At 46.6% G+C, this 16165-nt stretch overlaps 1 protein-coding gene across 4 annotated transcripts in view; it reads left to right on the plus strand.

Annotated features, from left to right (window-relative positions):
- Positions 1-16165, plus strand: part of CAMSAP2 (calmodulin regulated spectrin associated protein family member 2) — a 97238-nt gene that overhangs the window by 16297 nt on the left and 64776 nt on the right. For all 4 annotated transcript variants that reach the window (XM_027565813.1, XM_027565815.1, XM_027565814.1 and 1 more), the window contains exon 2: positions 5417-5676. In XM_027565813.1, coding sequence (XP_027421614.1) covers positions 5417-5676 — 260 coding nt within the window. The remainder of the gene's footprint in view (positions 1-5416; positions 5677-16165) is intronic.

Genomic DNA, 16165 nt, shown 5'->3' on the forward strand with positions numbered 1-16165 from the left:
CTCACATCCATACATGACCACCGGAAAAACCATAGCCTTGACCACATGGACCTTTGTTGGCAAAGTAATGTCTCTGCTTTTGAATATGCTATCTAGGTTGGTCATAACTTTCCTTCCAAGGAGTAAGCGTCTTTTAATTTCATGGCTGCAGTCACCATCTGCAGTGATTTTGGAGCCCCCCAAAATAAAGTCTGACACTGTTTCCACTGTTTCCCCATCTGTTTCCCATGAAGTCATGGGACCAGATGCCATGATCTTAGTTTCCTGAATGTTGAGATTTAAGCCAACTTTTTCACTCTCCTCTTTCACTTTCATCAAGAGGCTTTTTAGTTCCTCTTCACTTTCTGCCATAAGGGTGGTGTCATCTGCATATCTGAGGTTATTGATATTTCTCCCGGCAATCTTGATTCCAGCTTGTGCTTCTTCCAGCCCAGCGTTTCTCATGATGTACTCTGCATAGAAGTTAAATAAGCAGGGTGACAATATACAGCCTTGACGTGCTCCTTTTCCTATTTGGAACCAGTCTGTTGTTCCATGTCCAGTTCTAACTGGTGCTTCCTGACCTGCATACAGATTTCTCAGGAGGCAGGTCAGGTGGTCTGGTATTCCCATCTCTTTCAGAATTTTCCACAGTTTATTGTGATCCACACAGTCAAAGGCTTTGGCATAGTCAATAAAGCAGAAATAGATGTTTTTCTGGAACTCTCTTGCTTTTTTGATGATCCAGTGGATGTTGGCAATTTGATCTCTGGTTCCTCTGCCTTTTCTAAAACCAGCTTGAACATCAGGAAGTTCACGGTTCACGTACTGTTGAAGCCTGGCTTGGAGAATTTTGAGCATTACTTTACTAGCGTGTGAGATGAGTGCAATTGTGCGGTAGTTTGAGCATTCTTTAGCATTGCCTTTCTTTGGGATTGGAATGAAAACTGACCTTTTCCAGTCCCGTGGCCACTGCTGAGTTTTCCAAATTTGCTGGCATATTGAGTGCAGCACTTTCACAGCATCATCTTTCAGGATTTGAAATAGCTCAACTGGAATTCCATCACCTCCACTAGCTTTGTTCATAGTGATGCTTTCTAAGGCCTACTTGACTTCACATTCCAGGATGTCTGGCTCTAGTTGAGTGATCACATCATCGTGAATATCTTGGTCGTGAAGATCTTTTTTGTACAGTTCTTCTGTGTATTCTTGCCACCTCTTCTTAATATCTTTTGCTTCTGTTAGGTCCCTACCATTTCTGTCCTTTATCGAGCCCATTTTTGCATGAAATGTTCCCTTGGTATCTCTAATTTTCTTGAAGAGATCTCTAATCTTTCCAATTCTGTTGTTGTTAACACAGTCCTAATATTTATCTGTATATTGTCTGGTTTGACAGTTTCACCAAGTTGTAATAAAGCTCATGGGTGGGGAAGGATGTGAATGCAGTATGTAAATGTAATTGGATGTACAGTGTGGTGAAGTTTGTAAACTGATGGCAAGCAGTCAGTTTGCACAACTGGTGTTTAGGTAGCAAGTCACCTGTAATGGTCAGTTTTCATTGTTGTAGAAAAACAATCTATCATGTATACATTTTATAATAATCTTAAATGATTTCACTTTTAAATTTGTTCTACTAGTAGCTTCCGTTTAGTTCCTGGGATACAGGAGTTTAAATGAACACTGACCCTGCATCCTGTAGTTTATGACAGAGCTTACCATCACCCTGCAGAGTCTGTCAGGTTTAAGGCTGGCTCACAGCTGGTTAATGCGGCTCTGAAGGAAGGGAAGAGTTTTCAATTATTAAATGAGGATGATATTTTTAGATGTCTCCAAAATCCCAAATTGGTCCAGCTACTCTTGACCTCTTTCCACAGTCCAGTATCCCCAGTTGCCTTTCCCATATTTCCACTTGGGTATTTTTGCTGTTGTTCCAAACTCAGCGTGTCTGGAGCTAAGGTCACGGTCCTGCTTCTGGAGCAGATGCTACCTCTGGTTTCCCTTCCTCTGTTAGTGATGTGCCTCTTGCCTTGATCACCTCTGGGTGCCGTCTGGCCCCTTCTCTCTGCTCTGTGCCTGGGCCCTCAGGCTTTGTCCCTGTCCTTCCCTTCCTGTTGGCGTTGCTGCCCTGCCTCCTTCCCGTGTCATTTCCTAGTGTCTGCAGACTTCTGTCTCTGATTTTTGTCACCATCAGTATTGAATACTAGATTAACTGTCCCCAGATATCAGTCATAATGGGTCACTTTCCTCTATAAAACTGTTTGCAGTTCCTTGTTCAGTTCAGTAGCTCAGTTGTGTCTGACTCTTTGCGACCGCATAGACTGCAGCACACCAGGCCTCCCTGTCCATCACCAACTCCCGGAGTTTACCCAAACTCATGTTCATTGAGTCAATGATGCCATCCAGCCATCTCATCCTCTCTCGTCCCCTCCTCTTCCCGCCTTCAGTTTTTCCCAGCATCAGGGTCTTTTCCATTGAGTCAGCTCTTCACATCAGGTGGCCAAAATATTGGAGTTTCAGCTTCAGCATCAGTCCTTCCAATGAATATTCAAGGCTAATTTCCTTCAGGATGGACTGGTTGGATCTCCTTGCAGTCCAAGGGACTCTCAAGAGTCTTCTCCAACACCACAGTTCAAAAGCATCAATTCTTTGGCACTCAGCTTTCTTTATAGTCCAACTCTCACATCCATATATGACTACTGGAAAAACCATAGCTTTGACTAGACGGACCTGTGTTGGCAAAGTAATGTCTGTGCTTTTTAATATGCATTGGAGAAGGAAATAGCAACCCACTCCAGTGTTCTTGCCTGGAGAATCCCAGGGATGGGGGAGCCTGGTGGGCTGCCGTCTATGGGGTCTCACAGGGTTGGACACGACTGAAGTGACTTAGCAGCAGCAGCAGCTAGATTGATCATAACTTTTCTTCTAAGGAGCAAGCATCTTTTAATTTCATGGCTGCAATCACCATCTGTACTGATTTTGGAGCCCCAAAAAATAAAGTCTGTCACTGTTTCCACTGTTTCTCCATCTATTTGCCATGAAATGATGGGACTGGATGCCACGATCTTAGTTTTCTGAATGTTGAGTTTTAAGCCAACTTTTTCACTCTCCTCTTTCACTTTCATCAAGAGGCTTTTTAGTTCCTCTTCACTTTCTGCCATAAGGGTGATGTCATCTGCATATCTGAGGTTATTGATATTTCTTCCAGCAATCTTGATTCCAGCTTGTGCTTCTTCCAGCCCAGCGTTTCTCATGATGTACTCTGCATAGAAGTTAAATAAGCAGGGTGACAATATACAGCCTTGACGTGTTCCTTTTCCTATTTGGAACCAGTCTGTTGTTCTATGTCCAGTTCTAACTGGTGCTTCCTGACCTGCATACAGATTTCTCAGGAGGCAGGTCAGGTGGTCTGGTATTCCCATCTCTTTCAGAATTCTCCTCAGTTTGTTATGATCCACACAGAGGCTTTGCAGTAGTCATTAAAGCAGAAAAAGATGTTTTTTCTGAAACTCCTCTTGCTTTTTCGATGATCCAGCGGATGTTGGCAATTTGATCTCTGGTTCCTCTACCTTTTCTAAAACCAGCTTGAACATCTGGAAGTTCACGGTTCACATACTGTTGAAGCCTGGCTTGGAGAATTTTGAGCATTACTTTACTAGCGTGTGAGATGAATGCAATTGTGCGGTAGTTGAGTTCTTTAGCATTGCCTTTCTTTGGGATTGGAATGAAAACTGACCTTTTCCAGTCCTATGGCCACTGCTGAGTTTTCCAAATTTGCTGGCATATCGAGTGCAGCACTTTCACAGCATCATCTTTCAGGATTTGAAATAGCTCAACTGGAATTCCATCACTTCCACTAGCTTTGTTCATAGTGATGCTTTCTAAGGCCTACTTGACTTCACAATCCAGGATGTCTAGCTCTAGGTGAGTGATCATAGCATCAGGATTATCTGGGTCATGAAGATCTTCTTTGTACAGTTCTTCTGTGTATTCTTGCCACCTCTTCTTAATATCCTCTGCTTCTGTTAGGTCCGTACCATTTCTGTCCTCCTACTGGAACCCTTTCTCTGCCGAGTTGTTCGGTCTTCTGTCTTCCTCTTCCCCCTCCTGTTTAGAGACCCTCTTTACCCTGTGATTGCAGTTTCTGCTTGCTCGTCCCCTCCTGTTTTTCTGGATGCAGGTGGCTCAGCCTGCCGTGGTGCTTACTGCTTTGAACTTGAAGAGCACACTTGGTCTCTCTCATTTTGTGCTGGGTCGTTTGTTGCTTACTGTTGTCTCCAGTTTCGGAATTGACAAACTTGATCTGTCTAGACTATTTGTAGATTATTATGTCCTTGGGTGTAGAGATTATTTCTAAATCCTTGAATTCCCCAGAACCCATACTGGTATGTAAAATAAATGTGCAGTAATTATAATACTGTTATTTGATGAAAATAGTTTTCTAAATGATTGGGCTTTTCAAAAGCTTTAAGGTAAAATTGCTACGGAGTATATTAATACTTGTGAATACGCTCTTTGGACTTCTGTTCATGCTGTGACATTCCTGAGCTTACACTAAAGCTGCCTCTTCAGGAAGCTCCTGAAGTCGGCAGTGGGTGGCAGTGAACCCTGACTCTCCAGAGAAGGCGGACGAGGCCTGGCTGGTGGCTGCCTGTGTCCTGTGGCTGCGGCTGCACGTGAGCCTGCTGCTCAGATGCCCGCCTTTCCTCGGGGCGGGGGTCGACGCTCGTTCTCGCCGGGCCTTCTTCCTGGGGAGTGGCCTGGCCTCCAGAGAGACACTCAGAGACTGGTCCCGTTGCTTAGCTGCCCGTCTGTCTCCCTGGGGCAGATCGGTCAGGCATCCAGGAGGGCTTCAGTGGGGTCGGACAGAGGTGGTCATGGGGGTGGTGTAGTAACAGGGTTTTCTGGCGTTCGGGACATTTGAGGGTGGTTGTCCTTGAACCTCAGCTCTAACTGCCCCCGACAGGCCAAGCAGGGCGGGAGAGGCCAGCGGTGGGAGGCAAGGGGACAGCAGACGGTGGGCACACTCTCGGGTGTCGAGGCCTGGGGTCCCTGAAACGGCTGTTAGCCGCCTTTCCTGGTTGGCTGCTTGGATGGGAGGGGATTCACTGGCACAGGCTTTTGGGAATCTTGCCCTCGTCCTGCGTGTCCGAGTGCACATGTGGGAGCGCTTTCTCCTGAGTTGCTGGGCTCAGGAGGCGTTTCTCCTTGATGCTTGGCGGTGGCTTTCGTGATGTACTCGGACAGTATCTTCAGTAAAGGAAGGTTCTCTCTCTTTCTCATTCCAGACTGTCTGCCATGGTCAAATAAATCATCTGTTCAGTTAAAGGGTTATTGTTGTTTCTAGCAGAAATCTTTTACGACATAAGTGATGCTATTAAATAAACTGTGTTTCTTTTATACAAATCTTGTAAGAACGTTTCCCCCTTAATCTTTGTAGAGAATGTGCCAGAGGAGCTCCGAGAGCCGTTCTACACGGACCAGTATGACCAGGAGCACATCAAGCCGCCCGTGGTCGGCCTGCTGCTCTCGGCCGAGCTGTACTGCCGCGCCGGGAGCCTCATCCTCAGGAGCGACGCTGCGAAGCCCCTGCTAGGCCATGACGCCGTCATCCAGGCCTTGGCTCAGAAAGGCCTCTATGTCACCGACCAAGAGAAGCTGGTGACAGAGCGAGACTTGCACAAGAAGCCCATCCAGATGGTGAGTCTTCGCGGCCACGCCGATGGCGTTTGACGTGTGTGCTTCTGAGCGTGACATGTGTCACACAGCAGAGGGACCTAGGCTTTACAGTTGCACTGCTGTCTCTGCCTGGAGTCTAACAGTTATCTTTTTCCTCATAAACCTCATTTTCAAACTGAAGGTTTGTCTTTTTAAGAACTGAAGTGTGGTCGATTTACAGTGCTGTGTTTCAGGCGTATAGCAGAGAGATCCGACGAAGGAAGAGTGTAATGAACTATTTTGGAATGTTTGGTCCCATTCTAATACTCGGGAGAAACAATCACATAATTTCCAACTAAAGTGATTTTTTTTCCCCCAGTTTAAAAGCTTACTTTTTTCCATCCCAGAGACTTTAAGAGATGTAAAGGGCATCCTTGTCTTCTTGGGAAAGAGGTGGGAGTGGTGAGTGCTCGTTTATATGCGTGAATGACCTCTTGGTAGATTTCTGTGTGCTCAGTATTTGAGTTTATTTAGCAACCAAGAACGCATTCTTGTGGAGAACACGCAGTGCAGGGCTGTGTGCTGGCCTGGGTCGAGCAGGCGTGCCCTTCCTCCCCGCAGCTCCGGAGACACGCAAGTGCTGGAGTTCTGCGTGTCCTGCGTCAGTCTGTGGTACTGCTTGAACTCGCGTTTACAAAATCCTGGGCGTCGAGAATGGTATGGAACAGTGACTCATTTGCATGTTCGATTAGATCAGGCTCTCATATGAGGCTGGTTGTCTTCCTTGGAGGAGAGAAGAGAGGTATATGCAGAAGACTATATGAAATTATGAGACTGAAGAAAGATGAGGGAAAGTTAGTTTACCAAGTATAGCACTAGAAGAGCTGATTGACCTACCTTTGCTTTCTGCCTGTTTTCCTTCTTTAAAACAACCTCTTTTTATTACTTTCAAGAAATGGAGAATAATGTCTCGAGAAAACTTTAGTTAATGAATTTAGTAATAGATTTATTAAACTGCAGAATCATTGAGGAAAACTAAGAATGTTTCTTGTCAGATGGGAGGTTGTGGCCTTCTGTTGACGGCTGCAGGTTCACCTCACGGTTCCGTCCGAGGTTTGCACACCTGCATGGCGCCCGTGAGCAGCTTGCAGGCCCCAGGGCTGAGCAGAACTCTGCTCAGGGGGCCCTGCAGTAGCTCACTGGCCGCTCTCTGGAGTCACTGCACTGGGTGGACACTCCTACTCTGACTGCTTTTGCTTCCTGCTCAGGCCGAGGGGGTGGTTACGAGCGTGTCCCTGTGCCGAGTCTGCATCAGGGTCTGCCCAGTGCCAGTTCTCTGAGGTGCCGGCAGTGCACGTCACAGGACCTGCTCCTCCTCAGAGGAGGTTGTCTGTTCTAGGTCCTCTCTAATAAGAGTGGAGCAGACTCTCCACGCTTCCTTCATTACTTTTCCTAGTGTAGCTTGAGTGTGTGGCGGTGCAGGTTTGGTAGACTGCTCTTGCATTCCCATCAGGTTACTTTCACTCTGCATTGATCTTGCTGTTAAATCTGACTCCAGGAATTGAGGGCTTCCCTGATAGCTCAGTTGGTAAAGAATCCGCCTGCATTGCAGGAGACCCCAGTTTGGTTCCTGGGTCGGGAAGATCCGCTGGAGAGGGATAGGCTACCCACTCCAGTATTCTTGGGATTCCCTTGTGGCTCAGCTGGTAAAGAATCCACCTGCAATGTGGAAGACCTGGGTTCGATCTCTGGAGAAGGGAAAGGCTACCCAGTCCAGTATGCTGGCCTGGAGAGTGCCATGGACTGTATAGTCCATGGGGTCAAAAAGAGTTGGACAGGACTGAGTGACTTTCGCTTCACTTTCACTTTCCAGGAGCTGAGGTTTCAGGAGCGTGATGTAAAGGGTAAGGCCGCTGCTTCTCTGGGTCTGGCTTCTGTTTGGGGGCCTCAGACGCTCGTGCTAGACCACATCGTCTTCCCCTTGCTGTGCTGCACCGACTGATCTGTGTTTTCATTGTATACTTTCAGTTTTTCTTACAACTTGATTTAAGGTTTTCCAGTTGCTATGAAGTTTTGATTGATGATATTTGCTATTACTATTTTTCTAAGACCTGTGTGAGAAACTTTCTTAAGAGTACTAGTAAAAACTTTGTTTCTTAAGAAACCATTCTTTTTGGTTTTAGAGTAATAAGAATCAATATCCTTCCTGGTCCTGCATTTTGAGAAGTGTAGTGAAAACTAGTATGTTTAATTGCACTGCTACACTGGCCCCCACCACGCCTCCCACCTCTACACTGTCTTGGTCGGAGCCTTATTTCTGCGTGCCGCCTCACAGCCTCTTGGGGAATATGTGGTGGCGGCAGAAACGCCACTGTGCGTGTGAGGCGGGCTTGCTGAACAGAGGTGGTCAGCTTGGGCTGGGTGGGGGTTGAAGGAAATGCCTTTTTTTTAAAGCAAAAGTGAGAGCACCGGTTGGGGAGTATCTCTCTCCATCTGAGTGGACTTAAAGACAGACAGTGAGAGTGCAGCCTGTAAACACGCTCTTCTATATTTACGTCAGTGGAAAGCATTGTCAGGAAGTGTGTTTTTCAGTAGTTAGGATGTGTATCAGCCATTATTCCGAGCATCGTTGTAGTCTGTAAGGTTGGCGGAAGGACTGAACCGTGGCGTGCGCGTGCCTGGCCCACATCCGTGAGCAGAGCCCAGATGCAGTGCGTGCACAGTCGCTGGGCGGGAGGCACAGGCTCCGAGACCTGATGTCAGTGCTCCAGTCGGCGACTTGTGTGCCCTGGAACCACAGCACATCCTAACCCGAGTCAGGTCATCTCTCAGGTTATCTGTCCGCACAAGTACTAGTACGTAGGAGGACTTGGAAGTTGAGGGACTTGTAGCAAGTGGAGCCAGATGGGACTTGTAGCTTTTGAACTTTCCTCTGCAACAAAATGAAGTTGCATGTGTACTGCGTTTGATATCATCAGATTGGGCTGATGGATTTGATATGTGTCATAAAATCTTAAATTCTATGAATTTCATAGCTGTAAAGAGCCTTAGAGATCAGAGCTGACCTGTGTGTAGTAGAAAACTTGCCAGTCATGACCAGCCTGGGGAACACAGTCCAGGGCAACTTTGAACACAGACTTCCTGGCCCTCCATGTAGAGCTGCTAGCATGGGGCCTTAGAAGAGGGGTGGAGGCACCTTGAGGCATGCAGGGTCCCCAAGCAGGGATCAAACTCATGTCCCTGTAGTGGGAGCATGGAGTCTTAACCTCTGAACCACCTGGGAAGTCCCTGGGACGTGTATTTTTAACAAGTGTTCAGAGTGACTTCTGTGATCAAGAATGTGATCTGAGAAATTTGAAATTTGATCTACTCCAGTCATTTCAAATATGTAATACTTAGAATTTAGAGGTTAAGCAGTTTGGCTAGGGTAGCGCTGTTATTTAGTAGCAAGACTAGAATTAGAATCTGAATGAGCTAAAACTCTTGACTTTCTAATTTATAATGCTGTAATCCAAAGCAAATTTGAGCACTTAAATATTTGGTTTCATGCTATGTAAACTGTAGACTGGTTATGAATCAAACTCTTGGTTATAAATCAGCTTTCCAGTCATGTTTGCATATATAGGAAAAAGAGTTGATATTCATAAAGCTCTATTAAAGTAAATGTATATAGTATGTGTGATGTGAAATAATGAGATTGATTTTCATGTTTGATTTATAAAATAACCTTTATTACTTAATCAGATCTTGTTTTGAAGCAGTCATATAAAGAAAAATTTTATTTTGAAGTGCTTTGTTTTAATGAGTACCAGAAAGAGCTTTAGTACTCTGTTTGCTTAATGGGAACTAAAGTGTGCTGATCGATCATTTGTTAAGGAAGGCACGAAATGTTCTCTCGGTAAACTGTCAGCATTGTTTTAATGGATGTTTGGGGTATTCACACAATATAAGCTAAAAAATTATAATGCATCTCTGGTACTATCCATTAGGGCTTCCCTGGTGGCTCAGGTGATAAAGCATCCACCTGCAGTGTAGACCAGGGTTCGTTCCCTGGGTCAGGAAGGTCCCCTGGAGGAGGGCATGGCTACCCACTCCAGTACTCTTGTCTGGAGAATCCCATGGACAGAGGAGCCTGGCGGGCTACAGCCATGGGGTCACAAACAGTCGAACACGACTGAGCGACTCACACACACACACTCACACTGTCCATTACTCTGCCTTGTTGTGCTGTAAGACCAGTGAAGCTGTGTTTAAAACAGAGGGATGATGGAAACATCTGTTTACCCTCAGGAAGGCTATTCCTGCAAGTAAAGGAGTGTTACTTTATCGTGTTTTGTCATCCACATTCTCCTGACCACGGATGCCTGCACTTGGATGATGTGGACCTTAGAATCCAGAGAGAAAGAAGACTGGAAAAATGCTTGTTAGCATGAAATGGGTGCTCCCCGTGGGAGTGTAAGCCGTAGCATTGGGATCATACAGGCGGGTGTGGTGATTGCTGCCGGCGGGTGAGGAAAGGCGTCGGGGCTGAGTGATTCATGGGGTTTCCGTGGGTGGGAAGGGATCGGTGAGGGGCGGCAGGCTGAAGAAGTTCCCAACGCAGTTTGGGCTGTGCAGGCATGCTGTGCGTCACGAGTGACGTCGCCCCTGCACGGGGGACGCGTGTGAGACGAGTCTGGATAATTGGCCAGTTGCAGAGGCTGTGAGCCCTAGTTGGGATTTTTAACTCTTGTGCATTACAGGATCATGGAAGAAGTTTTCGTGCTGTTTTCCTGGGGGTTTGCTGTGCCAGTAGTGGTGCATGGACTTGTTTTTATCCTGCCTGCGTCAAACAAACAAAAGAGCAAAAACCCCGCCCGCCCATCCTCCTCACTGCTGTCCCCCTCCAGCACACTGGCCCCCCACTGCTGTTCTGGGGTCCCCATGGCGCCACCGTCGCTGGAACTCAGTCACTTACCCATGTAGAAGTTTGAAAAACCTTTCCCCATGTAAGAAGTTTAAAAATTGCCCTTTAGAGAAAGAGGATTATATAAATGTAAGATTTATTACAGTAGTGGTTGAGGAAGGACTTATTTCTAGTCACCCGTGTAGAATAATGTCTTGCAAACTATGAGCAGAGCTTATCTGTGAAAAATTATGCTAAATTCTCCTGGCATTTGTTGAACAGGATTTTCTTCACGTGTAGTGCTTGGTATTTCTGTTGCATGAATCATGGACCTGGTTTGGATTCCATTAGTATTTCAAGGCTCAAAGTCACATTATCTTTTGATATAACCATTTTTTTTACATTTGACTTAGCGTTTATTTTATTTAGAACTCCAGATTCCTTTCTCCTAGAAATAACTTGTTGAATGTGTGTTCATTTTACCAGATGACCTCACAAAACCTTTATGTTTATAATAAACCTGAAGTCAGGCCATCTGTTAATTTTTTTCAGTTTATTGACAGCACTTCTGCCACATACTCTGTATTACATACTGTGACTGGGAGGAGTTTCTGTCCTCCAGAGGCTCGCATTCTCCTGGAGGTTAGAGAAACAAGCAGCTTACAATACGTGTGTTTCAGGAGTGTAGGGGCTCCAGACTCACTTCTGCTCTTGGGCTGAGTCTTGACAGCTGTGAAGGGGCTTCCAGGCAGGCACAGAGGTGCAGCTGGTGTGTGGGAGCGCGCTGTTGGAGTGCAGCTTCAGCCCGGGTACGTGTCCAGAGACGACGAGCACTGAGGCCGGAGCACTGGATGAGGATGAGCACGATGACTCTGCGTGTCCTTCATCCTGGAGGTGATGGCTCTGCACCAGGCAGGGCAGCATCGGGCTTGCGCTGGGGAGCGAGCATGGAGGCTCTGGGCGTGCCGGAGGAGCGTTGCTGAGGTGGAGTCGAGGCGACTCTGTGTGTGTCTCCCTGCACCCTCCCGCCTTGGTGACCGTAAACTCATTCTTTAAGTCTGTTTCTGTTCTGTCAGTGAGTCCATCTGGATCAGTTTTTTAGGTTCTACGTACAAGTGATGTCAGATGATACTTGTCTCTCTCTGTCTGACTCCCCTTGGCACGATGATCCCCGGGTTTATGCACATGGCGGCCGGTGGCATCATGTCGTTCTCTTCAGTGGCTGACGTTCCGTCGTCGTGCGCCCCACATCTTCATTATCCATTTGTCTGTCAGAGGACCTGCAGGTTGCTTCTGTGTCTTAACGGTTGTGTGTAGCGCTCCTGTGAATGTTGGGGTGCATGGATCCTTTCGAGCCAAGTTTTTCCCCGGGTATTTCTATGCCCGGGAGTGGAACTGCCGGGTCACGTGGTGGTTCTGTGTTTAGCTTTTGGAGGAGCCTCCACGGTGCCGTCCATAGCAGCTGCACTGGTTTACATTCCCACCAGCAAGGTGGGAGGGTTCCCTTCTCTCCAGCCTTTGTTGTTTGTGTATTTTTTGATAATGGCCATTCTGACCCATGTGGGGTAATACCTCATTGTAGTTTTGATTTGCATTTCTCTAATAATTAGTGCGGTTAAGCATCTTTTCATCTGCCTCTTGGCCATCTGTGTGTCTTCCTTGGAGAAATGTCTGTGTAGGCCGTCTGCCCGCTTTTGCCTGGGTGCTTGTTGCTTCGGGATTGAGCTGCATCGTGAGCTGGTATAGACTGGAGACTAGCTCCTTGCGGTGCAGCGGCCGCCCTGACCCTCCCCGACCCCTGACCTGGTGCGTGTTCTTCCTGCACACACTGTGCTGCCACCCCTATTCTCGTCCTTGTGGATTTTGCTCTGCATCAATTCTGGGGAGCCTGGCAGAAACTGTCAGCATGAAGCAGGGTGCCCCTCCATGAGAAGGGTGTATGGCCGCCAAGAGGAACGTGGTGAGAGGAGCACGTGGCAAACTGAGCGCCGGGGAGGCTGGCTGCACGGGGCCAGGTCTCTGGGCTGCAGCAGAGTCCCACAGGCTCTGCTTATAAACAACCAGAGCTTATCCCCCGGCCCTGATTTGGAGGCTAGGGGGCCAAGGCCAGGGAGTCGTCATGGCCGGGTGTTGCTGAGGCTGCTTCTGGGTTGTAGGCTGCCAGTCTCCTGCTGTGACCTCCTGGGGGAAGGGACGGAGCCTCCTGGGGCCCCTACCTATCCCCTCCCAGGGGCCCCCCCTCACACCATCACCTGGTGCTTTCTAGTTGCCACATTTGAGCTTTCAGCTCAGTTCAGTTCAGTTGCTCAGTCGTGGCTGACTCTTTTCGACCCCATGAGTTGCAGCATGCCAGGCCTCCTTGTCCATCACGAACTCCTGGAGTTCACTCAAACTCACGCCCATCGAGTCGGTGATGCCATCCAGCCATCTCATCCTCTGTCATCCCCTTCTCCTCCTTCCCCCAATCCGTCCCAGCATCAGAGTCTTTTCCACTGAGTCAACTCTTAGCATGAGGTGGCCAAAGTACTGGAGTTTCAGCTTTAGCATCAGTCCTTCCAAAGAAATCCCAGGGTTGATCTCCTTCAGAATGGACTGGTTGGATCTCCTTGCAGTCCAAGGGACTCTCAAGAGTCTTCTCCAACACCACAGTTCAAAAGCATCAATTCTTCAGCGCTCAGCCTTCTTCACAGTCCAACTCTCCCATCCATACATGACCACAGGAAAAACCATAGCCTTGACTAGACGAACCTTTGTTGGCAAGGTAATGTCTCTGCTTTTGAATATGCTATCTAGGTTGGGCATAACTTTCCTTCCAAGGAGTAAGCGTCTTTTAATTTCATGGCTGCAGTCACCATCTGCAGTGATTTTGGAGCCCCCCAAAATAAAGTCTGACACTGTTTCCACTGTTTCTCCATCTATTTCCCATGAAGTGATGGGACCAGATGCCATGATCTTAGTTTTCTGAATGTTGAGATTTAAGCCAACTTTTTCACTCTCCACTTTCACTTTCATCAAGAGGCTTTTTAGTTCCTCTTCACTTTCTGCCATAAGGGTGGTGTCATCTGCATATCTGAGGTTATTGATATTTCTCCCGGCAATCTTGATTCCAGCTTGTGCTTCTTCCAGCCCAGCGTTTCTCATGATGTACTCTGCATAGAAGTTAAATAAGCAGGGTGATAATATACAGCCTTGACGTGCTCCTTTTCCTATTTGGAACCAGTCTGTTGTTCCATGTCCAGTTCTAACTGGTGCTTCCTGACCTGCATACAGATTTCTCAGGAGGCAGGTCAGGTGGTCTGGTATTCCCATCTCTTTCAGAATTTTCCACAGTTTATTGTGATCCACACAGTCAAAGGCTTTGGCATAGTCAATAAAGCAGAAATAGATGTTTTTCTGGAACTCTCTTGCTTTTTTGATGATCCAGCAGATGATGGCAATTTGATCTCTGGTTCCTCTACCTTTTCTAAAACCAGCTTGAACATCTGGAAGTTCACGGTTCACGTATTACTGAAGCCTAGCTTGGAGAATTTTGAGCATTTCTTTACTAGTGTGTGAGATGAGTGCAATTGTGCGGTAGTATGAGCATTCTTTGGAGAAGGCAGTGGCACCCCATTCCAGTACTCCTGCCTGGAAAATCCCATGGATGGAGGAGCCTGGAAGGCTGCAGTCCATGGGGTCGCTGAGGGTCGGACATGACTGAGTGACTTCACTTTCACTTTTCACTTTTGTGCTTTGGAGAAGGAAATGGCAACCCACTCCAGTGTTCTTGCCTGGAGAATCCCAGGGACGGGGGAGCCTGGTGGGCTGCCGTCTATGGGGTTGCACAGAGTCAGACACGACTGAAGTGACTTAGAAGCAGTAGCAGTAGCATGAACATTCTTTGTCATTGCCTTTCTTTGGGATTGGAATGAAAACTGACCTTTTCCAGTCCCGTGGCCACTGCTGAGTTTTCCAAATTTGCTGGCATATCGAGTGCAGCACTTTCACAGCATCATCTTTCAGGATTTGAAATAGCTCAACTGAAATTCCATCACCTCCACTAGCTTTGTTTGTAGTGATGCTTTCTAAGGCCTGCTTGACTTCACATTCCAGGGTGTCTGGCTCTAGGTCAGTGATCACACCATCATGATTATCTTGGTCGTGAAGATCTTTTTTGTACAGTTCTTCTGTGTATTCTTGCCACGTCTTCTTAATATCTTCTGCTTCTGTTCGGTCCATACCGTTTCTGTCCTTTATCTAGCCCATCTTTGTATGAAATGTTCCCTTGGTATCTCTAATTTTCTTGAAGAGATCTCTAGTCTTTCCCATTCTGTTGTTTTCCTCTATTTCTTTGCATTGATCGCTGAGGAAGGCTTTCTTATCTCTTCATGCTATTCTTTGGAACTCTGCATTCAGATGCTGATATCTTTCCTTTTCTCCTTTGCTTTTCTCTTGTCTTCTTTTCACAGCTATTTGTAAGGCCTCCCCAGACAGCCATTTTGCTTTTTTGCATTTCTTTTCCATGGGGATGGTCTTGATCCCTGTCTCCTGTACAATGTCACGAACCTCAGTCCATGGTTCATCAGGCACTCTATCTATCAGATCTAGGCCCTTAAATCTATTTCTCACTTCCACTGTATAATCATAAGGGATTTGATTTAGGTCATACCTGAATGGTCTAGTGGTTTTCCCTACTTTCTTCAATTTCAGTCTGAATTTGGCAATAAGGAGTTCATGATCTGAGCCACAGTCAGCTCCCGGTCTTGTTTTTGTTGACTGTATAGAGCTTCTCCATCTTTGGCTGCATAGAATATAATCAATCTGATTTCGGTGTTGACCATCTGGTGATGTCCATGTGTAGAGGAGGACACAAACATTCAGCCATGAAATTAAAAGATGCTTACTCCTTGGAAGGAAAGTTATGACCAACCTAGACAGCGTATTAAAAAGCAAAGACATTACTTTGTTAACAAATGTCTGTCTAGGGCTATGGTTTTTCCAGTGGTCATGTATGGATGTGAGAGTTGGACTGTGAAGAAAGCTGAGCGCCGAAGAATTGATGCGTTTGGACTGTGGTGTTGGAGAAGACTCTTGAGAGTCCCTTGGACTGCAAGGAGATCCAGCCAGTCCATCCTAAAGGAGATCAGTCCTGGGTGTTCATTGGTAGGACTGATTTTGAAGCTGAAACTCCAATACTTTGGCCACCTGATGTAAAGAGCTGACTCATTGGAAAAGACCCTGATGCTGAGAAAGATTGAGGGCAGAATAAGAAGGGAACAATAGAGGAAGAGCTGGTTGTATGGCATCACTGACTCAATGGACATGGGTTTGGGTGGACTCCAGGAGTTGGTGATGGACAGGGAGGCCTGGTGTGCTGTGGTTCATGGGGTCGCAAAGAGTTGGACACAACTGAGCGACTGAACTGAACTGAAACATTCAGATCTCAGCAGGTACTCTTCTTGCATAGGGACGTCTCATTTAGTGACAACTGATTTAAAAAGATACAGATTTTTTAAAAACAGAGTGTTTGACTTTGCAAAATAATTTTTAAATTTTAAAAGTGTTTTATACCAGGATTCATTTTCACAACACTGATTTAGAAAAGAACGACTTTTAATAACCTACGTTTTCAAGAATACATTATGTGAAGTGAAAAATGTCATGTTT

This window comes from Bos indicus x Bos taurus, chromosome 16 (assembly GCF_003369695.1).
Source record: "Bos indicus x Bos taurus breed Angus x Brahman F1 hybrid chromosome 16, Bos_hybrid_MaternalHap_v2.0, whole genome shotgun sequence".
Classification (NCBI taxonomy): Eukaryota; Metazoa; Chordata; class Mammalia; order Artiodactyla; family Bovidae; genus Bos; species Bos indicus x Bos taurus.